The sequence below is a fragment of the Perognathus longimembris genome, chromosome 12, assembly GCF_023159225.1.
Source record: "Perognathus longimembris pacificus isolate PPM17 chromosome 12, ASM2315922v1, whole genome shotgun sequence".
Lineage (NCBI taxonomy): Eukaryota > Metazoa > Chordata > Mammalia > Rodentia > Heteromyidae > Perognathus > Perognathus longimembris.
Window position 1 is genome coordinate 40,061,014 of NC_063172.1, and position 19,546 is coordinate 40,080,559.

The 19,546-nt window shown below is 36.9% G+C and overlaps 1 protein-coding gene across 8 annotated transcripts in view; it reads right to left on the reverse strand.

Moving 5' to 3' along the window:
* Nucleotides 1–19,287, reverse strand: part of Lrrcc1 (leucine rich repeat and coiled-coil centrosomal protein 1) — a 28,749-nt gene extending 9,462 nt beyond the window's left edge. Inside the window, exons 1-12 of one of the 8 annotated variants that reach the window (XM_048359012.1) lie at nucleotides 19,101–19,287; nucleotides 16,579–16,784; nucleotides 15,745–15,810; nucleotides 11,808–11,975; nucleotides 9,538–9,713; nucleotides 9,233–9,439; nucleotides 6,208–6,404; nucleotides 3,914–4,061; nucleotides 3,392–3,540; nucleotides 2,233–2,274; nucleotides 901–1,105; nucleotides 209–348 (exon numbers count right to left, since the gene is read on the reverse strand). In XM_048359012.1, coding sequence (XP_048214969.1) covers nucleotides 209–348; nucleotides 901–1,105; nucleotides 2,233–2,274; nucleotides 3,392–3,540; nucleotides 3,914–4,061; nucleotides 6,208–6,404; nucleotides 9,233–9,439; nucleotides 9,538–9,713; nucleotides 11,808–11,975; nucleotides 15,745–15,810; nucleotides 16,579–16,784; nucleotides 19,101–19,189 — 1,793 coding nt within the window. In that variant the 5' untranslated portion in view covers nucleotides 19,190–19,287. Of the gene's footprint in view, nucleotides 1–208; nucleotides 349–900; nucleotides 1,106–2,232; nucleotides 2,275–3,391; nucleotides 3,541–3,913; nucleotides 4,062–6,207; nucleotides 6,405–9,232; nucleotides 9,440–9,537; nucleotides 9,714–11,807; nucleotides 11,976–15,744; nucleotides 15,811–16,578; nucleotides 16,785–19,100 lie in introns of those variants that run through there. The other 7 variants (XM_048359014.1, XM_048359015.1, XM_048359013.1 and 4 more) reach the window with 7 other exon arrangements.
* Between the last annotated feature and the right edge of the window lie 259 nt (nucleotides 19,288–19,546).

Consider the following 19,546-nt stretch of genomic DNA (forward strand, 5'->3'; position numbering starts at 1 on the left):
TGCTCAAGGCTAGCACTCTGCCACTTGAGCCACAGCACCACTCTGGCCATTTTCTGTATATGTGGTGCTTGGGAATTGAACCCAGGGCCTCACGTATATGAGGCAAGCACTCTTGCCACTAGGCCATATCCCCAGCCCGAGTTATTGATATTTAAAAATAGATAAAGAAAGGTACTAGTTTCACACCTCCAACATATTTTTCACTTACCTATGTTCCTGTTGTTTCAATGCCAGAAGTTGATGAAGTTGTTGTACTTGTTCTTTTTCTTGGTGAAGTGAAGTTCGAAGTAAGTTTATTTCTCTATCAGCAGCTGAAGCTTTGAGTTCCACCTCTTGGATAAGTCTCATCTGAGGAAATACATATAATTATAATACTTATAAAGCACTAGCCTTGAACTAAAGAGCTCAGGGACAGCACCCAGGCCCAGAGCTCGAGCCCCTCACTGACAAAGAAGTAAAATGAAAAAGCAATTATAATTTTTAGATAACAATCTCTGTTTTCATGCTAGTTTCCATATGTGGAACTTAAATGGATTAAGGTGATTTAAAAATTTTATTAGGTTAACACTGTGCTCACACAACCTTGGTCTTATACACTAGCATTAAATACTGTTCATCTATGTAACAGAGTCTGATGAGAATATCTGTAAGCATGAAAATAACATTCTTTCAAGCACCCAAACACTCAAAATCTACCTCTGGTAAAACAGAAAACCAACTGGAATGTTTATATCATTTTGTTTAGTGTTTTGACATTATTCAATAAGCAACATGACTGCTATATAATAGTTTAAGTTTTTGCATATAGTTTAATGTCATTTAGGTTTACTATATGTAAGTTTCTTTCAGTTAGAAACTGAATTTGTTATTCTATATCATTGATTAAAAAAAAAGAAATACCTGTGCTGTCTGCTGTTGACCTTTTTGCCTTTCCATTTTTTCTAATGCTCTTTCTAGAGTTCTTAAGTGTTTAATGTGATCCTCTTGTTGGTCTCTTGCTTTCATTAGTTCAATAGTTAGTTTTTTAATTTCATTCTGAAGTTTGTGGACCATAATTTCAAGTTGCGACTTGGAATGTCTCTCTCTCAAAATAATGTCCTTTAGTCTAAAGCAGAAATTGTATGTGGTAGTAAGTACATTATGCACAACAAAATGATATGTTATTGACAATATTAAAGTTTACAGTAGAAATATCTGAGGTATGTTTCAAACTCTACAGCAAAAATGGCTAATAAACTGGGTAGTGGTGGTCCATGCCTATAATCCTAACGACTTAGGAGGCTGAGATCTGAGGATCACACTATCAAGCCAGCCAGGGCAGGAAAGCACTTGAGATTCTTGTCTCCAATTAACCACTAGGAAACCAGAAATGGTGCTGTAGCACAAGGTAGGAGAGCGCTAGCTTTGAGCAAAGAGCTCAAGGACAGCACTCAAGCCCTGAGTCCAAGCCCCATGAGTGACAAAATAAAATAAAAAGTATGGCTAATAAGCAATACATGCCTTTCTCCCGTCTCTGAATCTAATGGGCCCAAAGGAAAAACACTCAAACATAAATTAGTGAAATGTTGTCTTACATAAACTTTACAAAATACTTAATGTATACCAGGCACTGGTATTCAAGGGTTTCTTTTTCCTTTTGGTGCCTGTCCTTGAGATTCTTTTTCTCAAGGCTAGCACTCTACCACATGAGAGCCACAGTACCACTTTTGGATTCTTCTGAGTAGTTTATTGGAGATAAGAGTCTCATTGCAATGCTGGCTTCGAGTCTCAATCCTCAGATCTCAGCCTCCTGAGTGGGTAGGATTGCAAGCATGAGCCACCAGTGCTCTAAGTATGTAAGTTGTGTGTGTGTGTGTGTGTGTGTGTGTGTGTGTGCGCGTGCGCGCACACTAGTTGTAGGGCTTGAACTTAGAGCCTGGACACAGTTCCTGAGCTTATTTTTTGCTCAACTCTAGCACTCTACCACAGGTCCACATCTGTTTCTTTGGTGGTCAATGGGAGATAAGTGTCCGATAGACCTTCCCACTCAGTTGAACTATGATCTTAAGATCTCAGCCTTCTGAATTACTAGGATTACAGTGTGAGCCACTGGTGTCTTGTGGCATGTAGATTTTTTAATATAGTACACAAATGAATAAGATAGTCTCTGCCTTCGAGAAACTCAGAATCAGGTAAAGGGAACACAAACACAGATGGACATATAGCTATGTGAAAAAAATATTGTATGATTACCTGCAACAAAACTTTGTATCACTCATACACCAAGTATTGATCCTAGATTTGTAATAGAACCCATTGATAAGAGTTGAAAACTATTAACTAGTTTTAAAAAAAAGGGAACATTTATTGACTTATATAACCAAAGTGGATGGCACTATTCTGAGGGAACAATGAAACGAAGAACATAGTTCTATTAGGATACTTTATATCTGATCCCCTACAGGCTGGATTCCTTATAGGCTATGTTTGGCAATGGGATAATGCAATGAGGCCATAAACATCTCCAGGCTCACATTCTAATAGCTCTGAGATCCACTGAAATAAAAACGCCTAGAACAAGCTTTGCTCATAAAAAAATATGAAAATACAAATGATTTCCCTTCTATTATCTCATGACTCAGTGACAGGTCTCTACAAACTTGTCATTGCATAATGTTGACTTATCTGTAAGCAAGCAAGAGTACCTCTGTCCTTACATAGTCAGAGTACCATTAATTTATCTGTCCTCTTCTCTCCTCCTTGCCTAGTATCAATTCAGAGACAGCAATTCTCAAAACACAAAAAACGGTAGGATGGTAAGTGTTTGTAGCACAGTATGTCATAGCTTGAAGAATTATGTTGAAGTTCTTACAGAATACGTACTAGGTATAATAGTTTTCTTTATATAACACAAACATATAACATCTAAGACAAACAGGCAGGAAGGGAAAAAATAGCACATTGGTTTCAAACAAGTTTACTGGTAAAATGAAAATTGGACTGGAAGTGCGCACATCAATTTACTATTCCAATGAGATCTTTTAAGACATGAAATGGAACCAAAAACAACTTCTAAACTGGACTTGTTGCAAATATCTAGTATAGTAACCTAGTATTCATGGAAGGATAAGTTGAGACAAAAATCAATAGGCACTCTGGAAAAAAAATCTTACAACCATTAAAGCAAAGGCATAACTTTAAAGTAATTATAGAAAAAAGGAGGAAAAGTTATTATAATTTAGAAAACTAGTATTTTCAGAGAACGAAATAAGACAGATTTGAAAGCACTAAATTTTAAATCAAAGGAAAACCATATACATGTAAAAATAATGGCTGTTTAAACTAAGATATTCCAGTTGTAGGTATTTTTTGTGCTATGAGACACCATTAGATTTATATACTTTTCCATTACCTATCTGTGGTAAGCAGAGCCAGGCTATGAACATCTGTTTTTACACTTGCTTGTTTGTGTAGTTCATCAATATACTCCATAAGCTGCTTTTCAGCTTGCTCAGCTTTCCATCTCATCTCTCTCTCTTCGTCTAGTTGTTCAATAAGGGACTGAAAGCAAAAAACAGCGTTACATGAATTTGGACAATTACCTAGCTTCTCATGGTGTCAGTTTATTTTTTTAAATTATGTACCAGTAATAGCATCTATTTCAAAGAGCCATGATGAGAATTATATTAATGAAAGTAAAACATACAGGACAGTGCAGAACACAGTTTTTGGCACATAACTATTCAATAAATGATAGTTGTTAGATATTATTGGCATAGTGATTTTTATTTTTTCTCAGCATTAAAGTCTCTAGAGTTGAGAATAAGGGGAGGAATCAAGTAGCAACAGATGTGTGAAGGAAATTCTGTAACTTTCTGACATGCTACCTATCATTATGATTAGTCATGCACTTTGTGTTAGTCCTAATTCATACCCGGTATGTGTTGTCCTCGGAGAAACTCTTTTGTACTTTAATTATGTCAGTCTTCTGTTCTTCTAATTCTTGTAATTCATTACACTTTGCTAAAGATGATCTTACATATAAGTCTTTGAAGTAAGGTTGTTTCATTTTACGATTACCACTGCAGAGAATAAAACATAAGAAACCAAGGTATATTGCTTATACTGTTCTTTTAAAATTTATCCAGTCATATATAAAAGTAGAGTACAAACATTAAATGCAAAAACAAGAGCAACCTTGAAAAACTTTATTAATTTTATAATTGGACTGCTTTAGTGACTTGTAAATAATAGCCTCAAGGTTTTAAAGAAAGGTACTGATTTGACAAATTATCTTTCAGAATTTGGTGTCTGACATATTCAGATGGAAAATTCTTAAAATACAATAGAGTAATTTTAAAAAGTATTGACAGTACTTGGGGGTCATAATAAAATGGTAAATTAAAAAGTATACAGGTAACACATTACACAATAGAGTAAACATACAATATCACTAGTCATACTGAATGATTGTGCTTGTAGATAAAAATGTAATTAGTTTTAGAGGTCACAAGAATGTTTCTATCAGGTGATAAAAAAACCTCAAACTGTCATCCTTACCATTTCCACTTCCAGAGCAGCAGAAATGTAGGTATGCTCTACGAAATCCATACAAATAGAGTACATTAAAAAAAGCAAAGAAACTGACATGTTGAGTGCCTGGTGGCTCATGCCTGTAATCTTAGTAACTCAGGAGGCAGAGATCTGAGAGTTGTGGTCCAAAGCCAGCCCTGGCAGGAAGTTCTCCTAAGACCATTATTTCCATTTAATTAACAAAAAGCCAGAAGAGGAGCTGTGGTATAAGCAGTAGAATGCTAGCTTTGAGAGAAAGAGGGGGGAGAAAAAAAAAAAAAAAAGAAAACAAGCTCAGGGACAGGGTCCAGGCCCTGCACCAAAAAACAAAGAAACGGAGGCAGGTACATTTTACCAGAGGGGAGAATGGTAGAAGGGGTAACACTAATCAAGATACACTGTATATATAAATTGACACGGTGAACTGAAAACCCTTTGTAAAACTATTTAAATATAATGTTTATTGTACCTGCTCCAGACTACAAGGTTTTCTGAACAAAGTGTCATAATGATCTCAATTATGAACTATAGATACGAAATTACTTTATCCTGATGTTATCAAACACCACAATCTTACTCACCCTGATCCTAAGTTTAGTAGGTACTATCTAAAGAAACTTCCTATCTAGATCTGCCTAAAGAGAGAGAAAAGCTTAGTCATAACAGTCTATCAAGTCCATCAGTAATCTCAAGTCTATCAATCTTATTTCCCACTGTAAATGAATGCAGGAAAGGTTTCAGTTGTTAGTTTCTATAGGGATTTGTTCTAAGATCCCTTTTAGATATCAAAATCTGCAGACATTCAAGTCACACAAAATGTTGTAATCTAGATCTAACTTACACATACAGGGCTATATTCAAGTGTACTCAACACAAATATATTTGTAGAAGTATGGTACATGCAGGGGAGAATCCAAATGGTGTAACTCCTTAAATAAATGAACTGACAGTCCAACAAAATGAATACCAGGAAACTGGTACTTAAGATGTGTGTGTAGGGGAGGTCACAGGAGAGGGGACAGAAGAAGATATGGGGATGGGAAGTACAGTCATAATATTCAATGAATATCCTATGACACTAAGAAAATTGAGGGAAGGGATTGAGTTGGGACAGATTGGAGGGGTGAATTAGTCAAGATGTGTTGTAATTATAAGCTAAGTTGTTGCATGGCATTCCTTTCTACAACTACTTCAATACAAATATAATAAAACTGATAATTTTAACAAAAAATTGATAAAACCATGCTACTTATAAGATGTAATATTTGTATATAACATACATATAACATCAAGTACACTGCTAATCATTCCTATATTAATTATAATACCTGGTACAACAACAAATGCTATGCTAGCTTTGCTACATTATTTAGAGAACAGTTACAAGAAAAAACTCTCATATTCAGCATGGAGCAGTTATAGGAGTAATAATGTAACATTTTTTTTCCCACCAGAACTTAAGACTCCTTGTATGCAGAACCTGTGGGGGTAGATGTGGAGATGGACTATAGTAATCAGATCTGAGAGAATAAAGATAAAAAGGATTATCTCTGATGTCAGTAAAGTAATAAATATATCACCAGGAGATAGCTCCAAGGAAGAACCCAGCCATACTGACTTCTGGTTGTGTATTTTCTTTGGAACTAAAATCAGTACCTTATAAATGGGCTATTGTTTCTACCATGATGCTTAATAGTTTGAATAGTTCTCCCATAGTATGGGTTTCTTGATCTTCTAGCAACTTTTTTATTACATTCTTTTCTGTTTCCATAATCACTTTCAGAAGTTATATCTGTGTCTCTTTTTGGTTCAAGATCTTTTTCAGGAACACCATCTATTAAACAATTAGAAGTCTAGAGTAACAAAAAAGAAAACAACAAAATTTGTTAAAAGCTCAATTTAGTATAAAAGTCAAAATTTAAAATTTTCGTAAATTCTAAGACATTTTACAAGATTAAAGGTTCACAAACTAGGTATGCTTTATTTAAAGACAAGAAATTCTGCTTCTGGCATGGACACAAGCAAGCTTCTACCAGGTTGGTTCTCCTAGAAACAATTAGAAACTCTAGAAAATAAAAACAGAAAACAAAACCAAAACATGACAACAACAAAAAGTAAATGAAAACTATATGAAGACCTTGAAAAGTGAACAAAACAATATTATTCTAGAAGAATGTTGACACTTAGAAAATAGACTTGAATGGGATTATATGGTAATCAGAACCACCCATGGAAACAAAGTCTCAGACAGGACAAAATAGAATTTTTGGGGATGCCTGTCCTGCTCTGTCCCTGAGCTTTTTTTGCTCAAGGCTAGTGATCTACCACTGGAGCCATTTATGGCTGTTTTGGTGGTTTAGTGGCGATAAAAGCCTCAGAGTTTCCTGCCTGGGCTGGCATCAAACCATGATCCTCAGATCTCAGCCGCCTGAGTAGTTTGGATTACAGGTGTTAGCCACTGGTGTCCAGCTCAAAACAGATTTTTGGACCTGGAAAAGGAGAGGGACATAGGGGCAGACTACAAGTAGCCCTGTGAAGTATAAAAGAAATGAAGTATGAACTGCTGCCTACCAGGAAAAATTAGTTTAAGTCAAATCAACTTAATGCTAAAAACAAATATCAACACTCTTTGGAAGATGTTAATAGAATCTTCATAACTAAACATTCGCAAATGAATAGGATGTATTCCAAAATTATTCAGTGTAAATATGCATAAAAATAACCGATTGTCAAAAGAAAACGGAATCACTGGAGAACATTCCTAAGATAACTCAAACTTTAAAACAGTAATGACATATTCAATTAAATGAAATTTGTCTTAATGAAAACAAAGTTCAGAAACAATTTTTATAGTTTTCTATAATTAAAACATATATATGAAGAAAAAAACTGACATTAGAATGAAGCAATATGAAAAGAAAAAGTGAACATGAAGTTCAGTAGAGATAAAATGAACATGAAGTTCTGTGGATGAGAATATAGTGGTTGAAGTTCTGCGTAAAACATAACCAAAAGCATTTTCTAAACCCTCCTCTTCCTAATCTTTTATAAAAAAATTGAAATTCAGTTATAGCATTTGGTAGGTTGAGGCAGGAGGAGGTTCATGAGTTGTTTTTTTTTTTTTGGCCAGTCCTGGGCCTTGGACTCAGGGCCTGAGCACTGTCCCTGGCTTCTTCCAGCTCAAGGCTAGCACTCTGCCACTTGAGCCACAGCGCCGCTTCTGGCCGTTTTCTGTATATGTGGTGCTGGGGAATCGAACCTAGGGCCTCGTGTATCCGAGGCAGGCACTCTTGCCACTAGGCTATATCCCCAGCCCGGTTCATGAGTTTTAATGCCAGTCTAAGCTACAAGTTGAGACTGTCTCAAAAAAAAAAAAAATAAAAAAATAACCAGCCTCAAACAGAAAAGCAAACCCAAAACTCACTAACAAATTCCTAGGCTACACTGATACTGAATTAATGATCTGATCTGTAATCCATACTATACCCTTCTTTCTAGAAGGCAAAGAAATAATCCACTGCATTCAATGAAATGTAGTGCTCAAGGCTGGTAGACAATCATTATGCATTAGAATAAAAATATTAATAACAAGGACTAAAGATCCAGATATTCTATGAATTAAAATTCATTCTGTTAGTGTATAGATTTGAAAAACAACAACAAAAAAAACAACCCTTGAGCATGGCATGGGTGGCTCATGCGGGTGGCTCATGCCTGTAATTGTAGCTACTCAGGAGGCTGAGATCTGATTATGGTTCAAAGCCAGCCCAGGCAGGAAAGTCCATGAGACTCTTATCTCCAATAAACTACTCAGAAAAAGCTGGAAGTGGCACTGGCTCAAGTGGTAGAGCTCTGGCCTTCAGCACAAAGAAACTCAGGGACAGTGTCTAGGCACAGAGTTCAAGGCCCAGGACCAGCAAAAAAGCCAAACCAAACCAACCCCAAAACAAAAATACCCTAAATCAGTAGCAATGATATAGAATGATTAACAATTCAGGAAAGTAAGAGATTATAGTTTTGCTGAAAACTGAAACTGAAGCAGGAACTATGTAAGTGAATTTGCCTTTCAGTAGTGAATTCTAGAAGGTCTCTCTCTCTCTCTCTCTCCCTCCATTCCAGTACTTGGGATTGAATTTAGGGCCTGTGCTTTTTGCTCATGGCTGGCTTTCTACCATTTGAGCCACTGCCTCTAATTCTGGCTTTTTGCTAGTTAATTGGACATTACAGTCATTTGGATTTGTCTGCCTGGCTCTGAACCTTGGTTCTCGGATCTCAGCCTCCTTAGAGCCACCAGGACCCAAGGAGAAGTAGTTTCTACTAATAAGCAATGGAAAAGATAGACCAAAAGGAGATTAGGTTTATTTTGCATTATCAAAGAGTCCTCAATTTACTTAAAGTTGAAATACAGAGTGAACAGAAGCAATGTGAAGTACTACAGAACAGGGCAAAGGGATTATATATGAAAGTATGAAGAAAATGAAGAGTATGAAGAGAATGCATATTACAATTTTCTACCAAGATTACTATAAGCAAACCTATTTCTGTAAAGGAAAATACAAATGTATGCACTGAAAAATTCAATAAAGATTGTTTCTCGTTGGTTAGCTTGTATGTTTTTATTTTATATTTGCTTAACTACTTTTCCTTCAGTAAGTATATAATGGGGCTTCAGGAAAGTTACCTCATTGAGAAGCTGTAAAATTTGGTCATCTAATTTCTGAAGTTTCATCTCATTCTGAAAATCATTTTCCTGGTTAATTTTCTCTGGCTCAGATGGACACACAGATAAAAATGATGTCATAACTGTTTCTGTTGGTGTACTTCCAAACTGCTCCATGGGAGGCAACACAGCAGGGGGTGATGATACAACTGGTATACTATCAATGATCTATGTATAATACAGACATAAATCAGAATGCTTATAAATTTAAACTCACTTATACATTAAAGTCTGAAGGTGTATTAGGAAAAAAAACAATACTATACCTCATCTTCACTTATATTTTGGGGTGAGTCAGAAGAAACTAAGTTATCCAAAAGACCTTCTAAGCACTGTAGGTGTGATGTATTCATTTCTGACAAATTTACTGGTTCACCGAATATATTTTTGCAATCTAATATTCTGAGCTGCGGCAATGTTTGAAGAATAATTTCTCTGTACCCTTGGAAACAAATTCAAAATAAAAATTTGAACATTTTAAAATATGTTAATTATTTTAAAATAGAGCTGCTATATCAGCTGAATGTAAAATTAGTTCCAGAAAGCAATAAGGTTGCAAAGAAACACTATTTATTCAAGCTTTTCTAGCATGCTGTTACATATGAAAGAAATATGTCCTTCACCTTTCACATAGCCTCCTGCTATAGGCCATAATCATCATTTCTGAAAAATTACTTTAATGCTATGAATTCATGAGGCCCAGATACAATTTATCCTGTGAAGGAAGCTAAACAAGACATATATTTATTTTTATATGAATAGTAACAAACCAAAGTGTCAGCATTTCCCTAATATAACAACCCCCTTGGCCTTATACATAAAAGCATTAAGATATATGCATCTATATTCAATAATAACATGTTCAGTTTATTTTCCCTAAAGATGGAAAAAGGCAACACACTAGCATTCATAATTAAGTTAGAAGCATTTCAATTTTGCTCAAGTATTTTAAAATCAAACAGTGATTTCAAAACTAATTAAGTGGCCAAATGACTGGGAAACTTCAAAAGGAAAATGAAATCTAGCAAATCAATATTAGTACTTTCAAGGGGAGAAAAGTAATTTTTTCATTGCTTCCCTTCAGTTTGAAGGTAAGTACCTAACTTAAAACAGGAAGTCAAAAAATAAAGATTCAAACAATTGGAATTTGAGGATCTTAAGTAAGATGAAGGAAAAACAGAAAAATTTTAGGATTTCTTAAAAAAAAGTTTTCCCCAAAATTGTTCTCAAATCTGTCCTGATTTTTAGACACTTTATCATTCTTACATGGTCTCAAGAAAGTCTTCTTTCTTTTGGTGCTGGTTCTGGGTTTGAACTGGACATCTGAACTGTTTCTATGCTTTTCTGGTCAGGATAGTGCTCTACCACTTGAGCCACAGCTCCACTTCCTGTCTTTGCTAGTCAACTGGAGGTAAGAGTCTCATGGGCTGTCCTTTCCTGCTGGCTTTAAACACTGATCTTCAGATTTCAGTTTCCTGAGTAGCTAGAATCATAGGCATGAGCGACCAGGCTAAGGAAGGTAGTTATCAAGTGTTTGTCACATTGCATAAGCCTTTTCACAGTCACATAACAATACAAAACGTAAACTGTGTAGCAAACATACACTCAAGCAGATCTTTAGAAGGTACATTCATAAATCTATATAAAAGCTAAGTCTAGGGGGAGGGGAAAGGTGGGGGGTAAAATGAGGGAGGAGGTAACAAGTTGGATAAGAAATGTATTAACTGGCTGGGACTATGGCCTAGTGGCAAGAGTACTTGTCTCCTTCCTATACATGAAGCCCTGGGTTTGATTCCCCAGCACCACATATATAGAAAACAGCCAGAAGTGGTGCTGTGGCTCAAGTGCCAGAGTGCTATCTTTGAGCAAAAAGAAGCCAGGGACAGTGCTCAGGCCCAAAGTCTAAGGCGCAGGACTGGCAAAAAATAAAAGAAAAAAAAGAAATGTACTTACTATCCTTACATATGAAACTGTTAGTAACACCTCTGTACTTCACTTTGACAATTAAGAAAAAAAAAGCTAAGCTCTTTAAATAAAGTCATTTACTCTTTTAGGTGTTTTATTATCTATACTATGTACAATGACATCAATGTAATATATATATATATATATATATATGCATGTATATAAATGGGCCCAACTGTTCTTTTCACACAAGTGGTAACTTGTTATCATCATCAGTATTTCTCAATGTACTTTTCTTTATTTTAATTATCATGTGGCCATAGGATAAAAAAATTCTCTACTCACTTTTTGTGTATACAATGTTATACTACTGAGAATACATTGTAATGATAAAATATAATTTTGAGTTATTCACTTATGAAATACCTAACTAAGTAGAATTACTGACCTGTTCATTCTGTGTTCTTTTATAAAAGAAATTTAATTTTGCTTAAACTTTATAATTGTTTTTCCAAATGTAAAATATCACAAAGCTTAATAGTAGAAATAAAAGGTCATAAACACCAATTTCAGTAAATTAAGGAACTTTGACTCTTAACTGCTATAGAAGTATTATATTAATTGTTCATACCTGGTGTGTCACAGACAGGATTACCTTCTCCATCCTTCTCTAAAATAAGATTAGTCAAGAAGTGCAATCCTACCATACACTGAAGTAAGTGATGGATGCTATCTATGCAGTTACTGTGCAGATCAATATACCTAAGTTTATACTTTAGTCCATGAAGGGGCATCAATCCTGCAATAGAGAAAAGGTGTTTGAGGCAAAGGAGCACAAATATAATGCTATAAACGGACACAAATCTAATGAATAGGTCATCAGCAAAATTAGGTATTTTAAAGAAATACAGGTTTAATATCTTTTTGAGGCTTAAAACCTAGGTTCTTGGGCTCTGGTTCAAAATAAAAACACAACTTCTCTAGGTGAATGCATAACCTTATATGAGAACAACATAAAGTCATGGCTTTAGGCTCTCTTTGGCACATCAATTTTGAGTAGAAGTTACAAGTAAATACTATTGAACACTTAATTTTGTTGGTTTGAGTAAAGAAGGCAAACAACCCTCACCTTAGTTCCCTGGTGATATTTGTTGCATGGGCTTGTCTATAGCATGTGGCAGCAGATGCTGATGATTTCAGCAGTAGCTATCATGGAAAGTGCTAGGTACACTGCCAGTGTGCGCTGTAAACACCAACAGCTTCTCTCTTTTCCTACCTCAAAACTTTCTTTAAAATAGAGGAAGGCTGTTGAGCAAAGTAAAGCATAGAAGTGTGAGGAAGTTAACAGCCCCAGGGGTTCCCCTCTATCAAAAGGAATGTGTTAGTGGATGAATGCTCTATTTTCCTTTCTTTTGGAAGGACTATTCTGAGATGTAATTCTATTATTCTTTAGAAGGTATTATTTCCTAACTTTCTTTAGTTTAGCACTCTCTGTATTCAACTTTACATTCTTCAACTTGACTAGAATATCCTTTTTCCTCAATGCATTGATTTGGCTCATTTCTACTCATCCTTTTGTTTTATCTGCAGAAGTCTCTGACCACCTCCCTGAAGTCTAATTTCTCTTTCACACATTTGCACAGCATTCATTCCTCATCCACTGTGAGTCCTTGTTTCATATTACTAGCAATCCTTTTTGCTTTTTAATCCTGCTTTAATTTTAGAGTACCTCACAGTGTTTTCCTAGATCACCATTCTCTGTCTTAATACTCTCCACAATCTAATAGTTTCATGGCTACAAATACCATCCAGTGCTTTTTACTGCAAAATATTTAATTTTTACCTGGACCTCCCACCACTATCTGCAGGCTATATGCATACATGCCAACAGTGCTCTCAAATTTAAGACAGGATCTTTATTTCTTACCAGATACCTCTAAACATGCTGCTCTCAATCTTTTCTTTGTCAATAAATAGTACTATCATTTACCTGTTAACCTAGAGAAAACTTGTACTTACTTTTGTATCTACATTCTTTTCATTTCTTCTCCTGTCCATCTACAATCTACTCTTCACTAAGTAGTCACTGTTATTTACAAAATATAAATATATTATCCCTGGTGTAATACTGTCAATGACTTCCTATTGTAGGTAGAATAAAATAAATACAAACTCCTTACCTTACAAATCTGTACTGAACTGGTCTCTGCTGTTCCTCTTCCTTTTTTTTTTTTTTTTTTTTTTTTTGCCAGTCCTGGGGCTTGGACTCAGGGTCTGAGCACTGTCCCTGGCTTTTTTTTTTTTTAACTCAAGGCTAGCACTCTGCCAACTTGAGCCACAGCGCCACTTCTGGTCTTTTCTCTATATGTGGTGCTGAGGAATCGAACCTAGGACTTCATGTATACGAGGCAAGCACTCTTGCCACTAGGCCATATTCCCAGCCCCCCTCTTCCTTTTCTTAATGTGGTAACTTATTTGCTATGTTTTAACATTTGCCTTGTTTCTCACATGGCAAGCTTGATCTTGCCTTAGCAGATTTATATTCTGAGTTGTATTTAAATGTTTCAACATACAATGCTTTATAATCTGTGCACTATCTGAAATTTAGTCACTAAAACTCACCTTTTTTTAGGTATAGTCAGTTGTGTTTAAACAAATATATAGTTGTATAACTACCACTACAACTGATATATAGAACATTTCTATCACTGCAAAGATTCCCCAGTGTTCCTGTATAACTAATTTGCTTTTCCCATGTAAAGCCCCTAGCAACCAATAATTTCAGCTATAGCTTTTCCTCTGTCATAATACCCATATACATGGAATTACATAATGCAATCTTTTGTTACTGACTTTCACTCAACTTAATTCTTTTGAGACTGTGCTGCTGAATGCTCATTCCTTCTTAGTTCCAAGAAGTAAGGATAATATATGGATGTTTCACTATTTCTTTATTCATTTACCAGTTGTTTCAGTTGGCTTTCTGTTACTGTCACAAAAATATCTACTATAATCAACTTATAAGAAGGAAAGATTTATTCTGGCTCATGGATTTAGAACATTCAGCCATAGTCACTTGGTCCCATCATAGGCCTTTGCACAGTACACAGTAGAGAGGTTATGTTTTCAAGGCTACTAGAAAGCAGAGAGGTAAGGGGTAGGGTCTTATATCTTTGAAGGCATGCTCTCACTAGATTAGCTTCAAGTAGGCCACAACTTCTAAAGGTTCTACGACCTCCCAATGGCAACAAAGGCTGAAATTAAGTCTTTGGCTTATGAGCCCTTGAAGGGACATTTAATAACCAAACTATAACTCTGGTTGCAAGACATACTGATTCCAAATTACAGATTATTACGAATAATCACAGAAAAGCTGGGCACTGGTAACTCATGCCTATAATCATAGCTATTCAGAGACTGAGATCTGAAGACTGTGGTTTGAAGCCTGCCTGAAAAGGAAAGTCTGTGAGACTCTCATCTCCAATTAACAATGAAAAGCTGGAAGTAGTGTTGTGGCTCAAATGGTACAGTGCTCTCACCCAGGCCCTGAGTTCAAGCCTCAGGAACAGCACAAGGAAAATAAATAACCACAAGCCAGGTGCTGGTTGTTCATACGTTAATTTTAGATACTTAGAAGGCTGTGGTCTGAGGATCAAGGTTCGAAGCTAGACTAAGCAGGAAAGTCCACGAGACACTTATAATTAACCACCTAAAGGTCAGAAAATCTGAGCCTCAAAATAATCTCAGAATCACAGGGAACAGCACCCCAGCCCTGAGTTCAACGGTCATGACTGGCACAAACAAATAAACAACCTCTCCCTACTTCTGCAAACCCTCAAATAAATATATATACTCATATGAATAAGTACATATAGGTCTTTGTATGAGCACATACTTTAATTTTTCTGGGATAAACAACTCAAGGGGGATTGTATAAAATATGTAAATGTATACATAAGATCATAAGAAACTGCCAGTGTTTTCCAAAGTGTTTGTACAATCTTAATACTAGTAAGTTTTAGCTGTTCTATAATCTCATCAGTACTTTGTCATTTTTTAAAACATTAGCTATTCTAGTTGTGAAGTGGTATCTCATTATGATTTTTTTTTTTTTTTTTTTTTTTGCCAGTCCTGGGCCTTGGACTCAGGGCCTGAGCACCGTCCCTGGCTTCTTCCCGCTCAAGGCTAGCACTCTGCCACTTGAGCCACAGCGCCGCTTCTGGCCGTTTTCTGTATATGTGGTGCTGGGGAATCGAACCTAGGGCCTCGTGTATCCGAGGCAGGCACTCTTGCCACTAGGCCATATCCCCAGCCCCTCATTATGATTTTTAACTGCATTTCCCAAACATTAAAAGTACTCTTTTTTCTTCATGTGTACTTGGTATATCTTCTTGGTAAAATGTCCATTCAAATCTGTTGCTTACTTGGGGAACGGGGGTGGTGCTTATCATGACTTTTTTTTTCTTCCCTATCATCATGTAAACTGTAAACTCTGTAGCAACATGATGAGCTAATTCACATGTTGCAAACATTCAGCATTATAGAAAATGTTAGGTGAAAATACTTACCAGTAAGATCATTTATGTGGTTATAAGACAAATTCAGTCTAGTGAGATTAATTAGTGCTTCAAGTCCTAAAAATAAAACATGGCAAAATGAGGTAAAATATAGCCTTTATAGGATTTAAATAATAGAGCATAATGATATTATTTCAGATTGTTTGGGAGTAACTCTAGTCTGGCAACAATGAAATTAATTTTGAATACTTAATTTTTTTTTTTTTTTTTTGGCCAGTCCTGTGGCTTGGACTCAGGGCCTGAGCACTGTCCCTGGCTTCTTCTTGCTCAAGGCTAGCACTCTGCCACTTGAGCCACAGCGCCACTTCTGGCCATTTTCTGTATATGTGGTGCTGGGGAATCGAACCTAGGGCCTCATGTATACGAGGCAAGCACTCTTTCCACTAGGCCATATCCCTAGCCCCAATACTTAATTTTTTTAATTGGCATTTTCTGTAAAGAAAACTTATTTTTTGTGTGCTGGTACTGGGACATGAACTCAGGGTCTTGAATCCTTGCTTAGATTTTTTTTTTTTTTCCTCAAAACTAGTACTCTACCACTTGAGCCACATCTCCACTTCAGGCTTTTTGCTAGTTACCTGGAGGTAAGTGTCTGTTGGATTTTTCTGCTTGGGCTGGCTTTGAACCACTATCCTAAGATCTTAGCTTTCTGAGTAGCTAGGATTACAAGCATGAACCACCAGCACCTGGTTCTGTAAAAAATCTCCTTGTATAGTGATTTTTATGGTTAGTTTTTAAGTCTGTAATAATATCCAGTCCATTATTTGGGGAACAAAAGAAATCATATCCTTTATGCAAAGTGTTATATGAAAATCACTTACATACCTTCTATTCTTGTGATCAAATTGCAGGACAAGTTTAAAGTACACAGTTTTGTCAGTGTGTTTAGCCCTTCAATTTGACTTATTTGATTAGATGACAGATCCAAATGTCGCAAATTCCAGATATGATCAATGGCTGTTATCTTAGAGATGTTATTGCAGTGCAGATTGATGGCATGAAGGGTTGACACTAAAGATAACTCTGATATGCTACAAAAAAAAAAAATCAACACCTGTAAAAATAAGATTTCAAAGGCATAATCAAATAATTAAAATTAAGGACACAGCATGAAAACAGGTATGTACTCCATTTATTCTAGAATGTAAATCTTTCTAATTGTGCCTTGAAATGTTTCTTAAACCAAAATGCTTCCAAACACATAGATCAAGATTTTAGACCATTTACACAAATAAGAAACTACTAGAGGAAGGTGAGTGGTCCTGGATATTAAATTTAGTGCCATAAAATGACACTAAATAGAATACTGTTTCATCATCATATAGCGAAGGAAGGCAGTATGGAACAGTTAGGAATTATAAAGGCTGTAGCATCCTAATATCTTAGTCAAAATCTGTACCTCCATTTTTCCGTATGTGTATGTGTGTGTGTGTGTGTGTGTCTCCCAGCAATTAAGCCTATTTCCTTTCTTGATTAAATCTTCACAATTCTTAGGCAGTAGGTATCACTAGAACCCTGAAGTCTATGTTCGTATACTTACGTTAGCAGCGACCAGATATAAACCCAGAATTTTCTAATATTGCTTTCACTGTCTATGATAAGAATATGGTTGACTTAAAAAAAGTCCTTGTCTTCCCTTAGTGCAAGTTAGAATGTACCTCCCCTCCTTTAAACAGAGCACAACTCTTTAGTCCCTCAATTACTATAAAACTAGAACTCCTCCTATAGATAGTAGTAGCTCCAGAAACTTAAAAGTGTAAATAGTTGATGCTAAACAGTGTATAATAAGTAAAAAACTAGATCTTAAAAACATTATGAAATAATCAAAATTGAGTAAACAGTATGAAAATATTAAATGTGCCTCATTCACTCTAGAATGAACACTTTTCTATTTGTGCCTTGAACTGCACCCAAAATAACACTTCCTATCACATAAACTACAGTTCAGAGGTGCTGAATAAGAAATCAGTCAGGAATAGGGACTCGTAATATTATAATCATCTGTATTCGGATATTGCAATTATCCTAACACCTCACTAGCAGTAGGAAAGCATTTGAAAGTCTTAAGCTGGCAACTTCTTTAAAAAAATTATGAGTGATTTATTAGACTGGACTACCATCCGTGGATGGATAGTTCTACAATGACTACAGGCTGGAGATCTGAGGAACCTAGCAACTGTTTAGTCCAAGAACCTTGATGTCTCAGAGTAAGAAAACCAAGCTAGTAACATCTAAAGGTATGTTGGAAGAATCTGGTAATTTTCTAGCAATTGTCATTTACAGAACTCTTATTTCGTGCCAGACCTTATGCTATTAAGACAGCCATTTATTTTCTGACACACTGAAGTAACTAGAAACTGACATTGTGCAGATAGTGTAGGACTGTAGGAAAAAACACACACGGTGAAATCAGAAATGGGTTTGAATCTGAATTTAATTGCCTACCAGCTACATAAAGTCAGATGAATTATTTTTCAATTTGTTTAGATTCTCTACTTCACACTTTTATCATTTATAGGGAAAATGACTACCTTAGAGAATTGCTGGGAGGACTAGTGATTGTATTTCAACATACACACACATATACGTGGCATTTGGGAAACTATTATTTTATGTCCGCAACAAATGCAAATATCCCTCTGAAAAACAGTTCCCCTGCTGCATTTTACATTAGGGCTGAGAAAAAGATGCTCAATTATCAGCATCTGCATTGGGATGAGCACTGCACAAAGGAACTGCAAATGCCGAGGGCTATAGTGGAACTGCCAGTAGGACAGTGTGACTAACCCAGAGAATGTCACTGAGGAAATAGTAAGAGTAGTTCAGAAGGTAGGCAGGAGCAAGTAGTGTAGAATCGGAGCCCAGAGTGATCTGCGTAAGTTTGGGCAGCATGAGGATAAAAATGCATTCCATTAAGATACATGTAGTTTCCCTGAAAATTTTATGCGTGTTTTGCAGTTACTGTTGGCAAAGAAATTAAAACGTGATACAGAAAATCGAGGCAAAAATCAATAAAGAAGCGACGAGGTCTGTCTGGTTCAGCGGGGTACTAAGTTCCCACTGTTTTCTCCCTAGGATAAAAGAGAGGCCAAGAGCACAAGAAGAGTAAGAAAAGCAATTGTCCCAGAGCCACGAAGGGAGGTCAGAGGTCAGTGTGACCAGGCGGTGGGGCAGGTTCCTAGGCTAAGCAGGGTCGTGAGAACGGTCAAGGGCAGAAAGGAGAGCGGGGTGCAATTCCCGCCTTTAGCTCCGCGTAGAGCGGCCGGAAGCAGCACGGGCGTTGGTTGAAGAGCCGCAGCTCCGCTAACCGCGCTCCGTCCGCCATGGCCGTGGCCCTCGGCCTGTACCTCTGCAAGCCTTTGTCCATGAAGCACACATCCCCGCAGCTGCTGTCGCCGTCCTCATTTTCGACTTCTGCCTCCACCGCCGACTGCATGGTACCGGTGACGGGGAGCAGGGAGGTCTTAACTGGCGTCCAGCGCTGGGTCTGAATGGAATCCGCCTCCACGGAGCTCGGTGGGACCGACGGAGGAGGCGTGGCCACCGGCGGCGGGGGCGTGGCCACCGGCGGCGGGGGCGTGGCCAGGTCCCTCCAACCGACAGTCCAGCACTTTCCCGCCCTGCGGGTGCCGTAAGGCAAGAAGCCTGGTCTCCCAAGAATGCCTTCTTTGCCTTTTACGACATCTGGAATGCGACACTTGGGCCTTACGACCCAGCGAAGACATTCTCTGGACATGTTTGAGGCAAAAATTGAATGGAACTTTGCTACGTGCTTTTATGTGAGCTTCCCGTT